The following is a 19,791-nucleotide window of genomic DNA, read 5'->3' on the forward strand; positions in this document are numbered from 1 at the left end:
AGTGTCCTGTTATTCCACAATTAATCTGTACTCAACTGCTCTGCTGAGGAAGAGTTAATAGGATGTGCATAATTAAATGATCAGTAAGGATGTTGCACAGATCATTAGCACTGCAGGCATCAAGTTATTTAGTTCAATTTATTATTGTACAGCAGTGCAGTCACAGTGTCATCAATTATCTACAGGATATTACAGCATAAAAAGTTATTTTTATTGGGGTGTCATGGTGGCTCAAACACATATGAGAGATGCTCTGACTGTAACATCTCCTGTTTGATTCCAGCCGGGGACTTTTAATGCATGTCAGTCCACCTCTGTCACCTCTGAAGAAAAATGCCTCAAAAAATACTTTCAAAAGGTATGTATATTTCAAAAATAAATACTATAGCTTAGGTTTTAGGCTATAAATGCACTTTAATAAGTAATCCTTAAATTAAAATAACTGTCACTGAAAAATCAGTTGGGGTATAACATGTCAGAAACAAATAGACTTGTTTTTTTTTATTATTGTCCATGTAATGCAGCAGAAGTCAAGGGAATGTATCCAGTATTGTAAATGACATATTATGAACCAAAGCTGGTGATTGTAACTAATATTGATAAATATCAACAATATTTTCTTGAAAAGCTTTGTGTTTTACCTTAAAATATTTGTATACTAAAAACATCAGTTAGGGTATAACCATTTAAATAAACCTCTGCAGCATTTGCTATCATATGTGATAATGCTAAATAAGTCATAGGCTTGTATTTTGTAATGTTGTAAAATAAAATTATGGACCGTCATAATACAGAGAAATATAATCAATATTTTTATAAAAACCTTGTATTTTCCCCTGAAAATCAGTATATATCGCATACTTTTTTGAGTGTGCACTATGAAGTTCTGTGAGCAGTAAAATGTTTATATAACCAGTTTCCTAGATAATAAACTAGGAGAAGTGCTCCCTCGACAAAATGGGTTTCCAACACATTCATCCCAACTCACCTTGTATTTCTCAAGACCATCTTCCTCCCACCTCAAACTCCCGCCCACAACGTAGAAACCCACAACAAGTGGCCAACCAATGAAAAGCAACTCGCTAATGTGTGGAGAGGGGGCTGAGGCACAGAAAGACAAATGCTCAAAGGGGAGAGAGTAGAGGACCACTTTGCGACCCACAAGGGTTGTTATTTTTCCCCATGCAGTATTTGTTTGCACTTTGCGCACAAGGACCACTAAATGACCCAGCGCAGTCCACCAATGGGCTCTCGGGACTTGTCCGGCTTCGCATTATGGAGGAGATCCGCTAGCAGAGAGGACGCGAGAGGGAATCGCTGAGCTAGAGGCAGTTTGTTTCATGAACTCGGAATCACTGCGATGGAATGAGCCGCTGCAGAAACTCAACTGAACTTGCGGAGAACTTTTCTTCTTGCGTCTCTTTTGCGCCTGTGAGTTTCTATTTTAGTTTCCACCCCAATCATGTACGGATAACGGGAGGTTCGCTCAAGAATCCGGCTCAAATGGATCAGCGCTGACGGGTTTATGGAGTCGGGATTACACAGCGCAGTGCCAGCCTGTTGAACGCCCACACACGGGCCTATCACACACCATCTGCCTCGGAATAAAAAAAGACTCTCCAGTGAAGACACTATTAGTGGAAGTAGTGTAGAAGTTTTACATATGACACTGCTGTGAGTTTTGCGTTTCTTGCAGCCAGAACAATGGCACGCTCTGGCGCATTGACACAGAGCGCCTGTAGATATTTTTGGCCTCTTAGTTGTGTGCTCTTGTTTTTCGGCTACTTATCTGTGGCCTCGCCATCCCATGGTCGGAGGCTGATATGCTGGCAAGCCATAATGAACTGCCAAGCAGAGCCCGAGTGCAATTACGCATACGAACACTACACGCGCGCGTGTGGCCCCGTGCTGAACGGGGACAGGAAGAAGTGCCCCAGCCACTGCATCTCCTCGCTCGTTCAGCTCAATTTGACCAAAAACGGGCCAGCTCTGGAGGACTGCAGCTGCGCCCACGACCCGTTGTGTACGAGCACCAAACGGGCCATCGAGCCATGTTTGCCCAGGACTACCAGCACTGGTTGCACGGAAGCTCGGCGACAGTGCGAGAGAGACCAGCAGTGCAGCTCCACCATGCACGATTATCTGAACCACTGCGGGAAACTTTTCAGCGGGGCAATCTGCACGAACGCTTGCCGGAATGTGATCGCGAATATGCGTAAAATACCCAAGGGTCAGCAGCTGGACACTTGTATGTGTGACGGGACGGAGAGGGCCATCTGTGAGTTTGTCAAGAGCAGCATGAAGGCGCTGTGCTTCGACTCGCCCGTGAGGGATGAGGGCAGCGGGTCCGACTACGGCCAGGATCCAGATTACGACGACGACCCCTCGGATCAGGACTATCCAGAGGAGCTGGAAAGCGGATCCTCTCTCCCGGCGGCTCACTGTGTTTTGACCCTGTTGGCATCCATCTTGGCTGTATTGCCCCTCATTTAGTCCCCGGGGTCATAATCTGCCCCGACTATTGTCCGGATAAAAGGAAATCTAAACCTTTGTCACTTATTGACCTGCTACTATTGAAAGCTTAGAGACGCAATGACTAAAGGAAGGGGTGTGTTGGCGCATGCCTTGTTTGAATTGAGAGTTATAGACGCTGAAGGATATCAAATCAGGATATTTTCTATGCAAATGAGACCAGAAAGATATTTTGAAACTGCATGAGCTCAAGCCTGCTCCCTTATCAAACCACACCACTTCACAGATGCTTTGCTTATGTGATAAGCTAAATTAGATTTTCCTCTTTTCTCTCTGTCACAGACTCTGATAGGAAAGCCATGATAGAGACACAGTTGGCTTGTTAACAATGCAAGGTTTAATCAGTACATACTGTGCACTGCCAATCTCTCTATAAAAAACTATTTTTATATGACACTGTTGCCATTTGGTACCAGGGTATCTGATTTACAAGTATTTAATGCTGGAATCTATGAACTTGTAAATAGATGAGGAGTTAAAGTGAAACAGTAATTTATTACATGCCACCTAGTTACATCCAAATGTTCATCATGTGAATAAATGACTGAGAATTCCAGCTTTAAAGGGAAGTTATTTGACTTGTATATATGTGTATAGCTTATATAGATTTTTTTCAGAGAATCCTCTATGTTTGAGGCTATGAGATGATTTATTCACTGTGTATAGCCTAGAGAGAGAAATGTCTAAATCCACTGTATGATTGCCTTAATGATATACTTTTATAGAAGGCATAAAGGAAACTTGAAGATATCATTCTTGACTGAGTTATTTGTTGATTTTGCCACATCACTTCCTTGATGGTGTTGTGGCTTTGTTTTAAACAGAAAGTTAAATGGTTTTTAATGAGTCAGAAAACCTTCATAACACTTTTGTTGCTCAGTCAGTTTTGGCGTTTTATTATAGCTATTTCGCTGTAATGAAACAAATATAATGGCAATCTGAGAAAGATTTTAAGTTACATCAATTTGGAGTAACTTGCTTTATGCATAACAACTTGGTTAGGTAACAAAAATAATGTATATCTAAGTGTGAGAATCTTTATTTTACAATCACTTATATTCAGCTCTTAAAACCCCATTAACATGCATAATAGGTAAGGTCAGGTGTGCATTAAATGAGTCAATGTAAAAGCAACTTATTTTGATTTCTCCTTTTACAGTGCTGTATAAGTACATAAATCCTGTTTCTTGCAAAGATAAAACTGAGATATCAAATTCACTAATTTACAGGAATATTATTTTAATATGCAGGTTGTGTGAAATGATTAAGCCATTTTTACTCTATTTGTAAAATGTTTATCCTATTAAGTGATATATCTGGTCTGGTCTTCCAGGTCCTTCATTACAGCGTTGTATCATATTACCTTTTACACTCCTGTTCCTCTAAGTACAGTATATATGGGCTCATTTAAAATGCAGGCCAGCTTCCACTGTTGACTGACAGCCTAATGACCTGCAATGTCTTGATTTAGCTGGCTGTTGTCAAAAGCAACTGGCACCATAAATCAACAGAAGACCCCTCGACACCTCCACCAACAACACCCTCTACTCTCTAGTATCAGACTTTATAGTAAATGGCTGTTAGAAGCTGAATTTTAGTAATAGATTGAAATTCAAATTTTTTTACTCAACTTTTTACTGCATTACACAGATTAGTATCTTAAATTTAGTTGTTATTCTTTGTATTATTTATATACATCTCAATGACAGATTTTTGTCCTGTGGGGGCAGCTTTGTTGTTAAAATAGACAATCATTCCTTTATTTTTCTAAAACTACAAGTTACAAGATGCATTTATTTAGGTGTTATATTTACAAAATCATTTATGCAGCTATACGTACTGCGAGTATGTGTATGTTATTATTTTTATGAGGGACTGCAGATCTCTTTGGTCGGCTTCAGTAGCTTTAAATCAGTGATTTGCTGTAAAATGTTTTATTAGAGGGGGGACAAGGGCCCTCCAGCTGAATGGATGGAGGAGAAGTCGAGTGGCATCTTTGTCATGGAAATGTTAAGCACATAATAGTTGGGTAGCACAATAGGGAGGCACTTCATTCTTTCAGGCTGGCTTGACACCTCTGGAGAGCTGAGCGGCGGGGAAGCATGTGGGAACGATCTGCTGCCGCTTGGGTCTCAACCTTCCACTGCAAGAAAAGGAAGAAGAAGAAAACACATGACAGGCCTGGCGAGGGAAGTTTTAGTTTGAATCCACGCCTAACATCCCCTGTGTTTTTGTTAAAAGACCTGCATTTGATAAATTTTACCTACATTGACCAATTTCCCCCCAGGGATGAATAAATGATTTTTCTTTTTAATTTGTGTATTTTAGTACCTCCTACTTTTTCCCTTCTAAAAAAAAAATAATAATAATACAAGCTTTAATCAAAAAGTCACTCCAAAACATTTATTTTCCCATGTTTTGACATCTTACACATAACATTAAAAACATTGCATTAAACTAAAATGCTATTTGCGTGCTGATTTCAAAAAGTGTAGCTCCTAAATAAAATACCATGTCAGTTACTTGCAGTGTCGGTATGCGGTCCACTGTGCATGAAGCTTTCCAGCAGAAGAATAGCTCTGTAGCCCAACCGTTCCTCCTCCTCCTCCTTCTCCTCCTTGTCTTTCTTTTGCCTCTCGCATTTGTTCAGGCATTTTCAGCACTTAGAAAAGGCGCAGCATGCGTTGATTAGGCTATAATAATGCACGATGTGTGAATGGATGAATGAGGTGCAAAAAATCTCACAAAACTGGCCTGCTTGTCATAAAATGGAAAAGGTGCACAATGAGTGCTTGAATACATTGGTTGGTGTAGTGCTCACAAGGAAAAGTTTTGACATTTGTTAAGGTTTTTAAAGGACAAAGGGTATGGTGGTATGATTTTAATTAAATTAAATAAATTAGGCAGCTTCAAAAACAGTGCCTGAGAAATGTGTAAAGTTATCACAGCCAATTTTTGACAGCATGCTGCTGTTAAAATGCCCTCCTCTCTTCCTCCACATATACAGCAGAGTGTGTGTGTGTGTGTGTGTGTTGTGTGTGTGTTGGTTCAAGGTTTAATTTACAAACTGTGGCTGTTTGTGTTCCAGCTCTTTGAGCGTGTGTAAGGTATCTCTGCCATCAACTTTGCTTCAGTGAGCTCAGTTCACTTCCAAGCTCTGTTCCTTTGGCCTCCTGAACAAAACGGCCCACACTTCACCCCATGCAGATCACTTCACCCTTTCACCCCATGCATATCACAGCACAATGTTTACAAAGGTGCAGCTCTCTCAACCTCAACCTTCAAAGCTTGGTGTAGACTGTTTGGATCGAGACTAGATCTAATCAAGTGTTTTTTGTTTTTACAATTTTACTCTTCCTCTCTCTTCCCCCAGTCCTTCCTCTACATTTATTCAGCAATGTAAGTTGCTATATATAACTACAAGACTTCTTTGTTACTCTTAGGGATATTTGACAATATGGAACATTTGACCTTAGCCCTACTTCTCCTTGCAGTGTTTTCAGTTATGTCCTCGCATCAGCTGGGGTGGTGTTTTGTCATGCAGAGGTAAATGGATAACCTATCTGGAATATGTTCAGCTGGAACTTGTTTTACTTCTCAATCAAAACAAAAATTGCTTTGGTGTTTCAGTGTGTTCGCTAAGGTCCTGAGGCTTGAACATACACATGTTGTTGTGATTTGAACGTTTTATTAACAAGGCATGTAAGGTCTAAAGTAAATTTTTTAAATATTTTACTTTTTCAAGATTTATTTGTGTTTGTGAATACATGACTCAATGCATTATGTGCAGTACTTCCTCAAACAGCGTTTTGTGTTTGATTTTCACATTGATAAAACATTCCTAATATTAAACCTTCTCAGGCCATGAAGTGAGCTCCTTACTGCTCTCACCATATTTCTCAGACATTTGTTTTGGCCTTGGCTTTGTGCAAGGTTGTGCAGAAATGATGTAGAAATGGTTGGACAGTTGGAATGGCTGAGACGGAGGAGGAGGCACTGAGATGGAAAGTTCATTTGAAAGGATTTGGAAATAATCCCCTAAAGTTACCACAGAGTATTTGATGGAATGGGCTCCACCTCGACTCCCCTCTGTGCTCCTGCCATAGGCAAACATTTGTTAAAAGGTAGCTATAAAAGAGGTGTGTGGCTGTTAGTTGCTTCCGTGTGATTTTCACTTGGAATGTGTTTTGGTATTGTGAAGTAATTTCAGTTCTCCAGATGATGCTCTCCTCCTCGCCCTCGCTCGGGGATCGCTCACTGAATTCGTGCCATGCGAAGGAGATGCCAGTGACACAGCGAAGCAAAGATCATTGATTTTGCATCTCTCTCGTTAGTTGCTTGGCCAATGCCAGGAGACTTTTGAGAAACTCTTGTTGTTTTTCTCCCTTCTATTTCAGCTGCCACTTTGATTTCATCATGCAAGACCTCTGCTGAGTTCACAACCCTTTGAAATGAGAAAAAGGCCTGTAATCCAGTTACTCAAGCTGCAGCCCGACTCCTCGGGTCCTGAGAGAAAACCTGCAGCACTAATCCCACTGTCACCAAGAGAACGCTTTGCTACCTGATTGTTTGTGGCAGCCATTTGATATATTCGCTGTTTAAAATGTTGCTCTTGAGTATTTGATAAAGGGGGTCACAAATTGTTGCACACTGGTTTTGTTAGTTGTACTCCAGTGCTTATGTAGCCGGTGTAGTGTTGGGAAAATCAAAAAGACGACGCAAAAAAACCACCTAAATCCATAGTAGTTTGGATGCAGAAGAATGGAAAACCATTGGTTTGCTTTGGGAAAAGGCTGCAAATACAAATTTCTTATGCTTTTATGAGAATGAAAGAGCTTTTCTTTTCCATGAATAGTTTTTGTGCTGACAGGAATTTAAAAATAAGATAGTTGTCTTTCTCCAGACTACAAATCCAGAGAGCTTTATCTAGTTACCTGTACTGCTGCCTCTTTACACTACAGCACATCTCCCTTATTCACCTGCTTAGTAACTAGTATGTAGTGAATGGGGGAAAAACATCCACATTCTACAGCTTGAAGAGGGATTGTTTTTACAGAAGAAAACAAAACACATAGCAGCAAGGTGCACAAATACGGTGTGTGCATGTGCGTCTGTTTGTGTGAGGAGTTTTTGCTATAGTGCATGGCGAAGCAGTAGCCATGAAATTGGAAGGACCGCTAGTGTGGTTTTACTAAATCAAATTTCATTGGGCATTGTGGGCAGTTTGTGCAGCATCAACAACATGTCTCAAAGATACTAAGGATGATATTATACAATAGGTATAGCTAAAATTTAAATGTTGGTTATGAGTCTACAAAATATACAACAATGCAGTCTAAAATTGAGCGACTGAAAAACCTACTATGTGTAGGCTATCCTATTACCAATAACTTATCGAAGGGCAAAATATGAGAAAACACTGTAGCACTGTGAGGAAATGCAAAATAACAACACTTGATGCTTTAGGGTTGAACCCGAATAGTCAAAAATCCGATGCTTTGATGGGCGGAGCCTTATTCAACTGTCAATCTCACAGTCGAAGCTTCGCATCAAAATGAGGATCATGCCATTTTGGCGATATGGGGGTGCTCAACATCTGATTTTACATAGAACTACCAGTTTACTCCGAATAAGTTAATATACAGCCTATTACAATATACATTTCAACAAGACACTCACCTAAAGGATTATTAGGAACACCTGTTCAATTTCTCATTAATGCAGTTATCTAATCAACCAATCACATGGCAGTTGCTTCAATGCATTTAGGGGTGTGGTCCTGGTCAAGACAATCTCCTGAACTCCAAACTGAATGTCAGAATGGGAAAGAAAGGTGATTAAACAATTTTGAGCGTGGCATGGTTGTTGGTGCCAGACAGGCCGGTCTGAGTATTTCACAATCTGCTCAGTTACTGGGATTTTCACGCACAACCATTTCTAGGGTTTACAAAGAATGGTGTGAAAAGGGAAAAACATCCAGTATGCGGCAGTCCTGTGCCTTGTTGATGCTAGAGGTCAGAGGAGAATGGGCCGACTGATTCAAGCTGATAGAAGAGCAACTTTGACTGAAATAACCACTTGTTACACGCACAACCTTGAGGCGGATGGGCTACAGCAGCAGAAGACCCCACCGGGTACCACTCATCTCCACTACAAATAGGAAAAAGAGGCTACAATTTGCAAGAGCTCACCAAAATTGGACAGTTGAAGACTGGAAAAATGTTGCGTTGTTGAGTCTAGATTTCTGTTGAGACATTCAGATGGTAGAGTCAGAATTTGGCGTAAACCGAATGAGAACATGGATCCATCGTGCCTTGTTACCACTGTGCAGGCTGGTGGTGGTGGTGTAATGATGTAGGGGATGTTTTCTTGGCACACTTTAGGCCCCTTAGTGCCAATTGGGCATCGTTTAAATGCCACGGCCTACCTGAGCATTGTTTCTGACCATGTCCATCCCTTTGTGGCCACCATGTACCCATCCTCTGATGGCTACTTCCAGCAGGATAATGCACCATGTCACAAAGCTCCAATCATTTCAAATTGGTTTCTTGAACATGACAATGAGTTCACTGTACTAAAATGGCCCCCACAGTCACCAGATCTCAACCCAATAGAGCATCTTTGGGATGTGGTGGAACGGGAGCTTCGTGCCCTGGATGTGCAGCCGACAAATCTCCATCAACTGCAAGATGCTATCCTATCAATATGGGCCAACATTTCTAAAGAATGCTTTCAGCACCTTGTTGAATCAATGCCACATAGAATTAAGGCAGTTCTGAAGGCGAAAGAGGGTCAAACACAGTATTAGTATGGTGTTCCTAATAATCCTTTAGGTGAGTGTATAATGCTGTAAATAAACATGTAAAAGAAAAAAGCTTTTAATAATTGTTTTTAAATGCGTGAATAAATCCAAAATTACCCTTCAAGAAGGGGGGTTAGTGTGTGTGGCCCTAGTGGCAGAGAGACGGAGCCCCAGCTTCACTGGAGTGGTGCCGAGTTGTCCGCACCTCGCGGGACGTTCGGATCATTTATCAACATTGATGAACCACACAAAGAATATTAGATTGTTTTAATAGTAGGGTACTTAAAATAGAACCGCGAGGAACTGCGAAGCCCTCTAGTGGCTTTAGCAATTATGTCGGGAGGAAGTCAGGTGATGTTGTCCTGACTTATTGATCATAGGCTATGTTTAAACATTAAACATTAATTAATAGTAATAACGATCTGCTTAGAAGAAGCTAAAGCAGGCGACCCGGCGGTGTTTAAGAAGTTTTATACTTCTCTAAAAACCAGACCAGGCGTTTAATCGAGGCCTGTGTTTATTTGTCAAAATGTGTTCCCCACTCCAGGCCAGTAAACGGGGTAGGCGGCTATTTGGGAATCGGCTATTAATTGTTTTACGGTATACATCAAAAGAAGGCTATTGCTAAAAAATGCCTACCAGAAATAGTATTAAAACAAGTTCTGATTTCACAAGTATGCTAAGCATACAGCTGCTTGTTTCCTATTGACAGCCAATGTTGGTTTCTTTTAACCATTACTATGGTTCTTGTCTAACCATAACAATGTGTTTATTATTATAACCATGACATAACAACGGACCATAAAGACATTCATTTGAACCCAAGCCACGATCGTTTCTTTAACCTAACCAGGTCGTTTTTGGGCCTAAATCTAATCAAACCTTAACCAGTGCATTGTCACATCATAAAACTGATTCATATGTCAGCAGTTATTTGGCAAGGAAAAGACAAATAATGTCCTGCTGACAGGGGCGTCCGATCAGAGAATGCTTCTGTGTGTCGTTCCAGAGGACAAACAACATATTTTGTTGTTTAATTTGGAGGACGTGTTGGTCTTTTTGATGTGATTATTGGCTTATTGTAAACAACCTCAACTGAATACAGCATTTCATTCTGACATGCCTGTTTATATGAAACATAAATTATCTGTGAAAGTAAATGTTTGTGTACAAACAGCTGAATGAATAAAGGGTTATAATGACTATGGAATGAATATGGACAGGACTCTGAACACTTGGCATTGTTTTGATTTGAGCAAATGGTATTGATCAGCCCTATCAACTCACCACAGATAAATTATGGTCATGTGCAGTAAATTCGACTTTATAGCCCTTTAATTGAAGTGTTTTACAGTTTATCATGCTCTGTCCGCTCAGCTGGAGTGAAACTACACCCTCTGTCAGCCTGTAACAGCCAGCGGGTCCAGCTGCTTTGCGGGCTCTGGGGGACATTCCCAGCATGTTCACACATCATTGGAGGAGCTGGAGTGTTTGCCTTTCACTTTGACCACAACACAAACAACTTCACCCACAAATAAACAAAACACGAGGCAGGGGCCACAAGTGGAGCAGGACATAGTCCAAGAGGCACTGAGACAACGAATCCGAGGCGCCTCTGTTTGTTTGCTTGTGTTTTCGTGTGTGTACGTGCCGGTGTGTTTGCAAATGCTTGCTTTGTGGAGGATAGCAGGGTAGTTTCATAGTAAGCTGATTTGTTGTGTTTTGTGGAAAGTGATGAGACTTTTCACGTTTTTTTTCTTAAAGACAGATGTTTCAAAACTGTTTAGCCACTCCTCTCTTTCCCCCAGCATGATTACCCATAACCAACCTCTACCTCCTAAAGCCTCCTCTAGCTGTGAACTTTTGAGAGGCCTCCCCAATTCAAGGAATTATAGGAGAGGGGCAGAGGAGAGGGGCAGAGGAAAGGGGGGTGGGGGGGCAAGGACGAGAGACAGAAAAAGAGACAGAGAGAGCAAAACACAAAACTTGCTGACACGGGGCATAACTTAATTTCCACGGTAGGGGGACAGCTGTGCAGTGTAATCTGCCATGGCAGCCCATTCAGACTTCAATGGCAGGCTTGACCCACCAAGGAAAACTCAAACTGCAGCCAGCCCTTTCTCAGTGAAGGAGGTGGTGACCAGGCCACCATTTATAGGCTTGTCTTAAAGAAACATACCCCTCTGGCTTGTTATTGATAACACCCCTAGACCCCCCCCCCCCCCCCCACACACACACACACACACACACACACACAAATACAAATACAAAGCAGTGGGATTCTTAGCTGGTACAACATCTCAGGAGGTTGATCAGGAAGATCACATTTAGGGTTGGGTATTGTTTGGGTTTTTTACGATTCCGGTGCCTGAAATGATACGTTAAAAAATGCACACAAAAAAACCATCAAAGATAAATAAATAATTTATAATAATAATAAATAATAAAAATGGGATTTTTAAAGTAATTTCTAAAATTTTAAATTCTTTAAATAAAACAATATATTAACTGTTTAAAGTGCACTTAAATATAAGTAAATACCAAAGACAACAAATATACATAAAAATTTCACAATATATAAAACCTAAACCACCTAACCCAACTAAAACAATTTAACACTAAATAACAGCTACAGCACTAACAGTGTGAATGTGTGATATTTGCATCATTGCGTAACCAGATTGCAACATAATCTTTGTTGAGTGTGTGAATCAGTGGAAAGGTCACCCCTATTAAAGTTTTTGTGAAACTTTTTTTCTCCCCGACAACAGAAACATTCTCACTTGAATTTAAAGCTACCATGTGTCATTTTCGACCAGGAGTGGTGCTGTTGAGCATTGTTTTAATGAGTGGGTTCCTGTTTACATTGTTCAGACAGCAACACTGTGACAAACAGATCATCCAAAAAGCTCCACTGCTAAAGGGCTCAGGCAAGAAAACGCAGGGTCGCGCGGTAAAAAACATGGTTTGAGTTTTAGTTCAATACACTGTGATGCCATGCATCAACAAATTGCATTTGTCAATCAAATATGTGCAAATGCACATTTCTGGTGGATTACTTTTTGACATGAACAGGGTCATTTTACTCTTTACCTTTAAAATCACATCAGATGACTGAATCATTTCTGCAATGTCAACTTTCCAGACTTGTAAAATCCTGTCTCATAGTAAAAACAATGTGTTTTGTTGTCTGTTAATCCATTACTTAAAGATGCCCTGTGGAGTTAGAATTTTTGTCTTACCTTGCAATAAATTGAAGTTTTGGGGGTTTTGTTCTGATTGTCGGACAAAAGAAGATGTTTTAATGATGTCACCCAGGGTGTGAACTATGGGGGAGCAGGGATGCTCACAAGTCTCTGAACAAGAGTCCAAGTCAAGTCTCAAGTCTCTCGTGGTTATAATGAATGTTTTATCACCTGCTGCGTTCAATCCAGGTTGCTAATAAAACTGCATGGCTATAAGGAATACTGTAACTGTAACCTGTTTTTCACTTACAGAGCACAACCATGTAATGTACAATTCAATTATTGACGGCTTATTAAATACTGTAAGTCAACACACCCTGCAGACTCTCAAACCAGTGTAACGTTATAAATAAACAAAACTGTAAGGTTACATGATCAACAATAAACCTGTAACCTCTTTCTAGCCAACGTTAATAATTAACGTGATTGCAGCCAGCAGGACGTAAATAATTATGTTAATCGACCACCACAAGTTTGGCAAGTAAACAAACTCTCATTCATCTTTTCATAACAAACGACAGTCGGAGTAAACCTCTAGTAGGTCGTAGCTGAAGCAAGAAGCAAGCTAACGTTAGATGGCCAATGCTGAGCTAAACATGTTCACTCACCACAGGTTACTAACCTATTTGCTTTCAGCGCTTCTTTGTTTGGGCCATGTTTTTATGAAGTTTTAAAGCCAAAGTTTATGATGAATGGTGGAGCAGCTACTGGTGTTTGATGTCCTCTCTCACGTGGCGCTGCGCGCAGCAGATGTTACGTGTTATGTATGCAGGTTATAGGTAACGGAGGGAGGGGAACAACGGCAAGCACATCAGACGTTTCCTAAAAATAAACATTGTCAAAACAAACAAGCAAGTCGAGTCTGAAGTCACTGTGTGTGCGACTTAAGCAGACCCACCAAAATATCAAAAAATAGCATGTTTTTTGATATTTTGGAGGGTCTCTAAAATATTGACAGCATGCTTTATTTACATTAATTTCTAGATTTCTCTATCATTATGGATCCATAAAATCAGGAGCGTCAGAGGGAACAATCATCGATCATCTGCAGCGGGCCAGTCGCTCCGCGATCTCCTGTCCCCAGCCGTATATGCTCCACTCCCTCTCCGGTACGGGTTGTGTCGCCAGTACAACAGACATGCTGTGAACAGTTCGTGGTCGCTCCCTCTGGCTGGATGAATAGTATGCAAACATAACAACATGAATAAATGTAGAAATATATAAATATGGAATTGGACAATGCAAGTTATATACGAATATTAAAAATAATAGAGAACAATAATACAACTATTTGCAGAGAAAGAACAACGTCGCAGATATTTACATGTGCATTATTCTGGGTTTGTGTTGTGCAGACATATTGCAACGGGAAAGGATATGTGTAGTGTACGTAAATATATAAATTGACAATATAAAAAATATACAAACATTAACAACAAATATGTGCAATGTGCCAGGTTTGTGCATGATATGAAATAATAATTATTATTAAAATAAGACAAACATGCCTGATACTTTCACAGTCAGCCCCAGGCCTACATGCTCGCAGCACAGTCTGTCACAGTTTGCCCCCCCCCCCCAGGGGAAAAACTGACCTCTCCCGAAAGCTATGGTATAGTTTGCACACTGATGCCTCTATTGTGAACGGTGTTTTTCATGTTGTATTATAGACCAAACGATTATTAGACGAAATAATATAAAAATAAAAATGCATTCTTCTGAGAAACATAAACTTTTTTATTTCAGTGAAAAGGTGGTATCTTCAAATGTATCTTTTTTTTTTTTTTAGTGACAGTTAAGTATTGCATTAACTTTAATAGGTTTGGCCAGGTTAAAGTGACCTTTGCGCTGGTTTTTATACTCTCAACGTTACGTTAATATAGATTATTTAAAGGGTCTGAGTAATCCACCAACAAAAGTCAACACAGCAACACAAAATATATAAACAGGAAATGTGCTTTCACTCTGACATGAATAATGAGGCTATAGCTTGGCAGTTGTTGGGAGTTAATAGTTTGGCAGTGGAAGTCAATAGGGGCCGGGGTCTCACTCCATTAAGCTGACCCCCAGGGCCACGTATTCATCCCTCACACATTAATGTCCTCTTTTATGTTCCCTGTCTTTTCACAGCAGAGGTCAGGCAGCAGTGCGGGCTCATGCAGAACAGCCTCTGTACAGACTGTAGGTCATAAATATGTTGGGTCGTTGTGTGAGTTGATGTGGCTTTGTTAACTAAAACCCAAATGGGAGCAAGGAAATTAATGAAAAGGCAAGCGTGGGACAGAGGGAGCTGTGAAAGGTACTGATCACAACACTGGCTCCAAGTTTTATCTCTCAGCGGATAGTTAACACATAGTTGAGTTCATTTTCAGTGAGTGTGTGCATGTGTTATTTGGACTGTTATTCCATCTCCTTAAATGTATATTTATAAATCCTAATGGGAGTGAGGGTATATTCATAGGGACCACATATGAAAACATTAAAACCATGTTATAACACAGCCTTCATCTGTTACAGTAAATATCATTGGAGGTAATATCATTATTAAATTGCATGATTATGATATTTATTCCTCAATTAGTCTTTATACTCTTTCTCAATGATTATAATCATTTATGTACTCAACAGATTAGTTAATGTTGTTCATTCAAAACACTGGTTTAAATCTCTTTTCTTCCCATTGTGCTCCCTGCAGGGCCATTTGTAAACATCTTCAAGAGAAATCCCAAGAGCAAACACATCTGAAAGCCTTCAGCAGGCTGCACTTCACCTCTCAGCTGAAAGAAGTTCAGAGCAGAGGAGGTCTCTGTTTGAAGTCCAACAAGTGGCAGTAAAAGAAGTGCTGAGTGTAGTTTGGAACAGGAAGCTATGACTTGATTTAAAGGGACATACCCAAAGTAATACAAAGTGTCTTTTTGCTCTTTTTGTGTGGATTTTTACTTACTTTACTTAATGTAGCTGTTGTTTTGTTCTCTACAGTGATTATTAAACACAAACACCTGAAGTGTCTCCTATTAAACTATAAATAACCCTTAAAAATAAGTGTAAAACATTTGTGTTGTACTACATTTAAATTCTCTTCCCAAAATATATCAAACTTTTCAGTCTTTTGAGTCAAACTGTGTCCTAAATTGCGAAGCACAAAGACACAAAACACAATGAATCTGTAATAAACTCTGCTGACATGAGCTAAACACATAATGAATAATCCCAATTGGGCTGCAAAGGCGCTACACACAATGGTCCAGTTTACCAAAGCAACTGAGAGCAAGGCTGGTGATTCAGGGTCACTAATAATGCCCTCTTTGTGCCTTAGTTCATGATTGAGCAGGGAGGTTTTCAGATGTCTCTACATTGTTTTAGGATGACAAGCTAAAAAAAATGAAGCAGGGAGATTTTCTGACATTTCTCCTTCTGTGGTTGTTTGGAGCAGCATATTTCACTGACAACATGCAGCAGTGAAGTTTGTTAGCTTGCAACATTACAAGAAATACAGAGGAGTGATGTTAAAACTTGAAAATCATCTGATCTGGAGTTTTTAGGATTCATATGAGTGGGATGTAAACTTGAACGTGTGCCCTCATTTCTCACCATGTCTAACAGCTCATTACTGCCTGAAAACAATGTGGTGTTGTGCTGTGAGTCAACAAGCCACGCTAATAATGTTGAAAATGATGCATGGAAGAAGGATTATGATTATACTCAAAAATAATACTGCAGAACTCTTTCACCACATCTCTTTTCCTGGATCATATTTAGGCCCCTTTTCCCACTTCACATGGAAATCCAGCTTAGCAGCTCTCTAGTAAACATGGAAAGCTGAGCAAGTCTTTTCCTGAGCTACTCATATGTCATGTTAAAGACACTGCAGGAACAGCAGAGGAAGGCGGAGCGTACAACAGGGAGTTAGTACGTCTGGAGCAAGAAACAGAGAAGGGGTGTGTGTGTGTGTGTGTGTTTTGGGGGGGAGGGTGCTGCAGGAGTAGCAAGAGTGAAAGTGAACAGGCCAAAATTTTGGCATGGAAATGGGAGTGTTTGTGTCAGCAAAAGTGAGACAGAAAGCAACACAGAAAGACTGAGGGAGACATGTTGAGACTTTAATAAGGAAAATGGTTTTAATGTGCTTTACTATAGTGTTGTACTAAGTACAAGGAAAAGGGTATCAAGATTGCGCCTACATAATGCCGTCTAAATTTTTAAACGCTGTTGAAAATTCGTGTGAAAATGACTTGCGTCCTCCCTGGTGTTTCCAGGTTGATTTTGTAGAGACCTCTGCAATAGAAAAAACAACTAGATCTCTTCTTCTATGTCCTCTTTTCAGTTGGCAAACAACAGAACAGCTGTGTGATCAGCTATATCAACATTTTGAATTGTGTGATCACAGAGAAAGAGACTACACACACACAGCTAGTTACTCTGCAGGGTGTGAGGACATTCAACCTCCATTCAGGCCCCATCCACGCTACAACCTTTTGCTACATTTGCACCTCCTGTCCAGACTAAAACGAGGAAATTTGGAAACGCTGCCGACCCCATTTTTTCGTTTTGAAACTCCGGAGAGCGTTTTAGTGAACATGGGCAAAGACGGAGGACAGAAAAGATTACCCAGACGCTCATGTTTGGCTGTCTGATTGGGTCTCATAAGTCATACAAAGTAGAAACAGGATGCTACTGACAGAGTTTTTGACTTTGTATTTTTATTAAAATATTTTTTACCGTGCAAATAACACTTAAAGCCTACACTTGTACTGTCTAAGCAATGTCGCCGTATTTACTTTGCAACAACTTCAAGTCTGTTTTCCGCTGCCACAGCCACTTTTAACCCAGCTTGTTATTGGTCCATGCAAAATAAAATCTGGGTGGTTTTTCGTCTGTAGTACTTTATTCTTTCGCCATAACTTCTATAACTACAAAATAGACCGTCTGTTTCATGTTTACACCGGCACGCGCATGCCCAGTGTGCGTGAACGGTCACTAGATGTGCGTTTTCAGTTTTCAGTTTTAGTATAGACGGAGATCAACTCCGATACGCAGCTAAAACGCTGGTGTGGACGGAGATCGTATTAGTTTTAACTCTCCGTTTTTAAACTAAAACGGAGTAGTGTAGATGGGGCCTGTTGTCAGAACTGTAACACCAAGCCGGCAAGGAAGTGAATAAGCGCTTTCTCCAAAATGTTGAACTATGCCTTAAAGACTTTATACAGCATTCTACAAATAAATACTTCAGACAAGAAATACCCAGATTTAACAGGTAAAATAAAGGTAAAGTTTTCGATCACTTTTTCCTGCTAATCACATCAGTGCACTGTGCTTTTAGCAATACCATATATATATATAAAAATATGTATATGCCTGCTTAAGAAATGTGGATGTCACATTTTTTGCATATGCTGCAGAGCTGATAATTTGTTTTTCAACCTCTGGGACAATGTTTATAAATGATGAAATTGGCATGGATTTTCAGATATTTTCTAATGATTAAATGGGATTATAGAGTCTTTGCAGGAATGAGACCCCTGGCGTGGATCAGTCAGACAGCAGCAGACAGTGAAGGTCTGGCGGCAGTCAAACAGGTAAACCTCTGGAGCCAGCTGCTTCCACTCAGTCCTCAATCCCCCTCCAGACTCAACCTCATTGCCAACACACACACACACAATGACAAAGTTAAAACACTTGGAAGGCACAGAAAAACTAAAGTTTAGTGTGAGTTGGCTTTTAAAGGAATAGTTGTTGGAAATAGTTTAATTTGTGTTTTTATTCATGCCTGTCCATTAAAAATGAAGGTAGAGCCAGGAGACTTTTCATTTAGCTTAGCTTAAAGACTGGAAACAGGTCCAAACAGCTTGCATGCTCAGGCACAGGAGTGTGGTATTGATCTTCTCATCTAACTCTCTGCAAGAAAGCATATAAGTGTGTTGCCCAAAATGTATAGGAAAACGCATCACATAGTAGTGATAGACATCCAATCATTTTAGCTGATTAGGTAGTGCAGTAGACGTTATCTGATCAGTAAACTCTGTCAATGCTGTGCACTCATGTGTCTGAGAACAGCCAAGCTAGTCTGTTTCAGATGATAAGATGTCCCTGAAGCACTCCAGAGAAACATTAACATTTCTGTCCCTCCCTCTCATATTTAGAGGATGAAGATGGCATCTCTGGTATTTGCAGACTCAAATGCATTCTGCAGTTGTCTATTCTCTCTTCTCTAGAGCCTGTGGTCATCTCCAACAAACAGACCAATTGCAACACTTTTTGTCTTGAGTTTGTGGTCGGCTCCAGAAATTAATTTAGCTGGCAACACAGCGGAGAATTATGGACTTCTGTCTAACTTTGAGCCACAAGATTATTTACTGACACAGTCTAACATAAAACCCTGAAACTGGATTTGTAGAGAGAAGGAAGTAAATATTTAGATTAGTGTCTGACCTACAGCTGCACTTCAGGGAGCAGGCAAAGGGATAACATCATTCATGCTGTAAAACTCGATTTCTCACTATTTGAATTGAACAATCAGTATGAAGTCAGGTCAGTGCTGTGGTCTGTTTTACGACAGGGGCTACGGTAGGATTTATGAACCAGGCAATTAGTTCCAGATTTGCAAAACCAACCACTGAAAATAATATTTGCAAATTGAAAATGGCACCGTCTGGTGTGGAGATATACGACTCCCCTCCCTTCAAATTATGAACTGTGAAGTGCGAGCAAAACACAAGTTGGAGGGGGAAAAAGTCTGTTGTTTTGTGTGTCTCTCTTTCTTTGCATTTCTTCACTCATTTGTTTGGCACCTCCCCGCTGGCAGCTGAGCTGAATAAATTAATTGCCCTGTGTCTGATGATACACACAAGTTTCTTAGCTCCCCCCCCCCCCCCCCCCAGCTTCTTAGTTGAAACTAAAAAAGGGCTGCCGTAGATATTCTCTTCTTGTTGGACTATCTTTGCCTGAAGCGACACATTTTCATGGCTTAGAGAAGAACCGACTCATTCCTCCACGCCCGTTTCATTTTACAACTGCCCCTGAATGGGTATCAGCTTCCAGTGGGTCCTTGGCCTTTGTTTGGAGAAAAGGAAACAACAGCTGTTGCTTTCACAGGATTTTCTAACCCGGGGTCCTTAGAAAGAAACAAAAATAAATGTTTTAAACAAAAAAGTGAAAAGTCTTTTTGCCAAGAGAACAGCTTCAAATCAGTAGACCTTTCTCTCTGTTTCAGACACC

At 40.3% G+C, this 19,791-nt stretch overlaps 1 protein-coding gene and 1 long non-coding RNA gene across 2 annotated transcripts; both read left to right on the forward strand.

Moving 5' to 3' along the window:
* Positions 1 to 285: 285 nt before the first annotated feature.
* LOC119892105 lies at positions 286 to 15,583 on the forward strand. Its single transcript, XR_005442513.1, has 2 exons — positions 286 to 358; positions 15,275 to 15,583. It is a non-coding gene; the product is annotated as an uncharacterized LOC119892105 (long non-coding RNA).
* Positions 1,119 to 3,285, forward strand: gas1a (growth arrest-specific 1a). Its single transcript, XM_038704204.1, has one exon. It carries the CDS (start codon positions 1,705 to 1,707, stop codon positions 2,491 to 2,493), a length of 789 nt encoding a protein of 262 aa, XP_038560132.1. The 5' UTR covers positions 1,119 to 1,704; the 3' UTR covers positions 2,494 to 3,285.
* Positions 15,584 to 19,791: the final 4,208 nt, after the last annotated feature.

Source organism: Micropterus salmoides, unplaced genomic scaffold, assembly GCF_014851395.1.
Source record: "Micropterus salmoides isolate LMB-PRFRI ecotype aquatic unplaced genomic scaffold, ASM1485139v1 Ms_hic_scaffold_7, whole genome shotgun sequence".
Lineage (NCBI taxonomy): Eukaryota > Metazoa > Chordata > Actinopteri > Centrarchiformes > Centrarchidae > Micropterus > Micropterus salmoides.

Excerpts from the sequence above, each read along its gene's own strand:
- gas1a (XM_038704204.1), top strand. The coding sequence starts at position 1,705 with ATGGCACGCTCTGGCGCATTGACACAGAGCGCCTGTAGATATTTTTGG.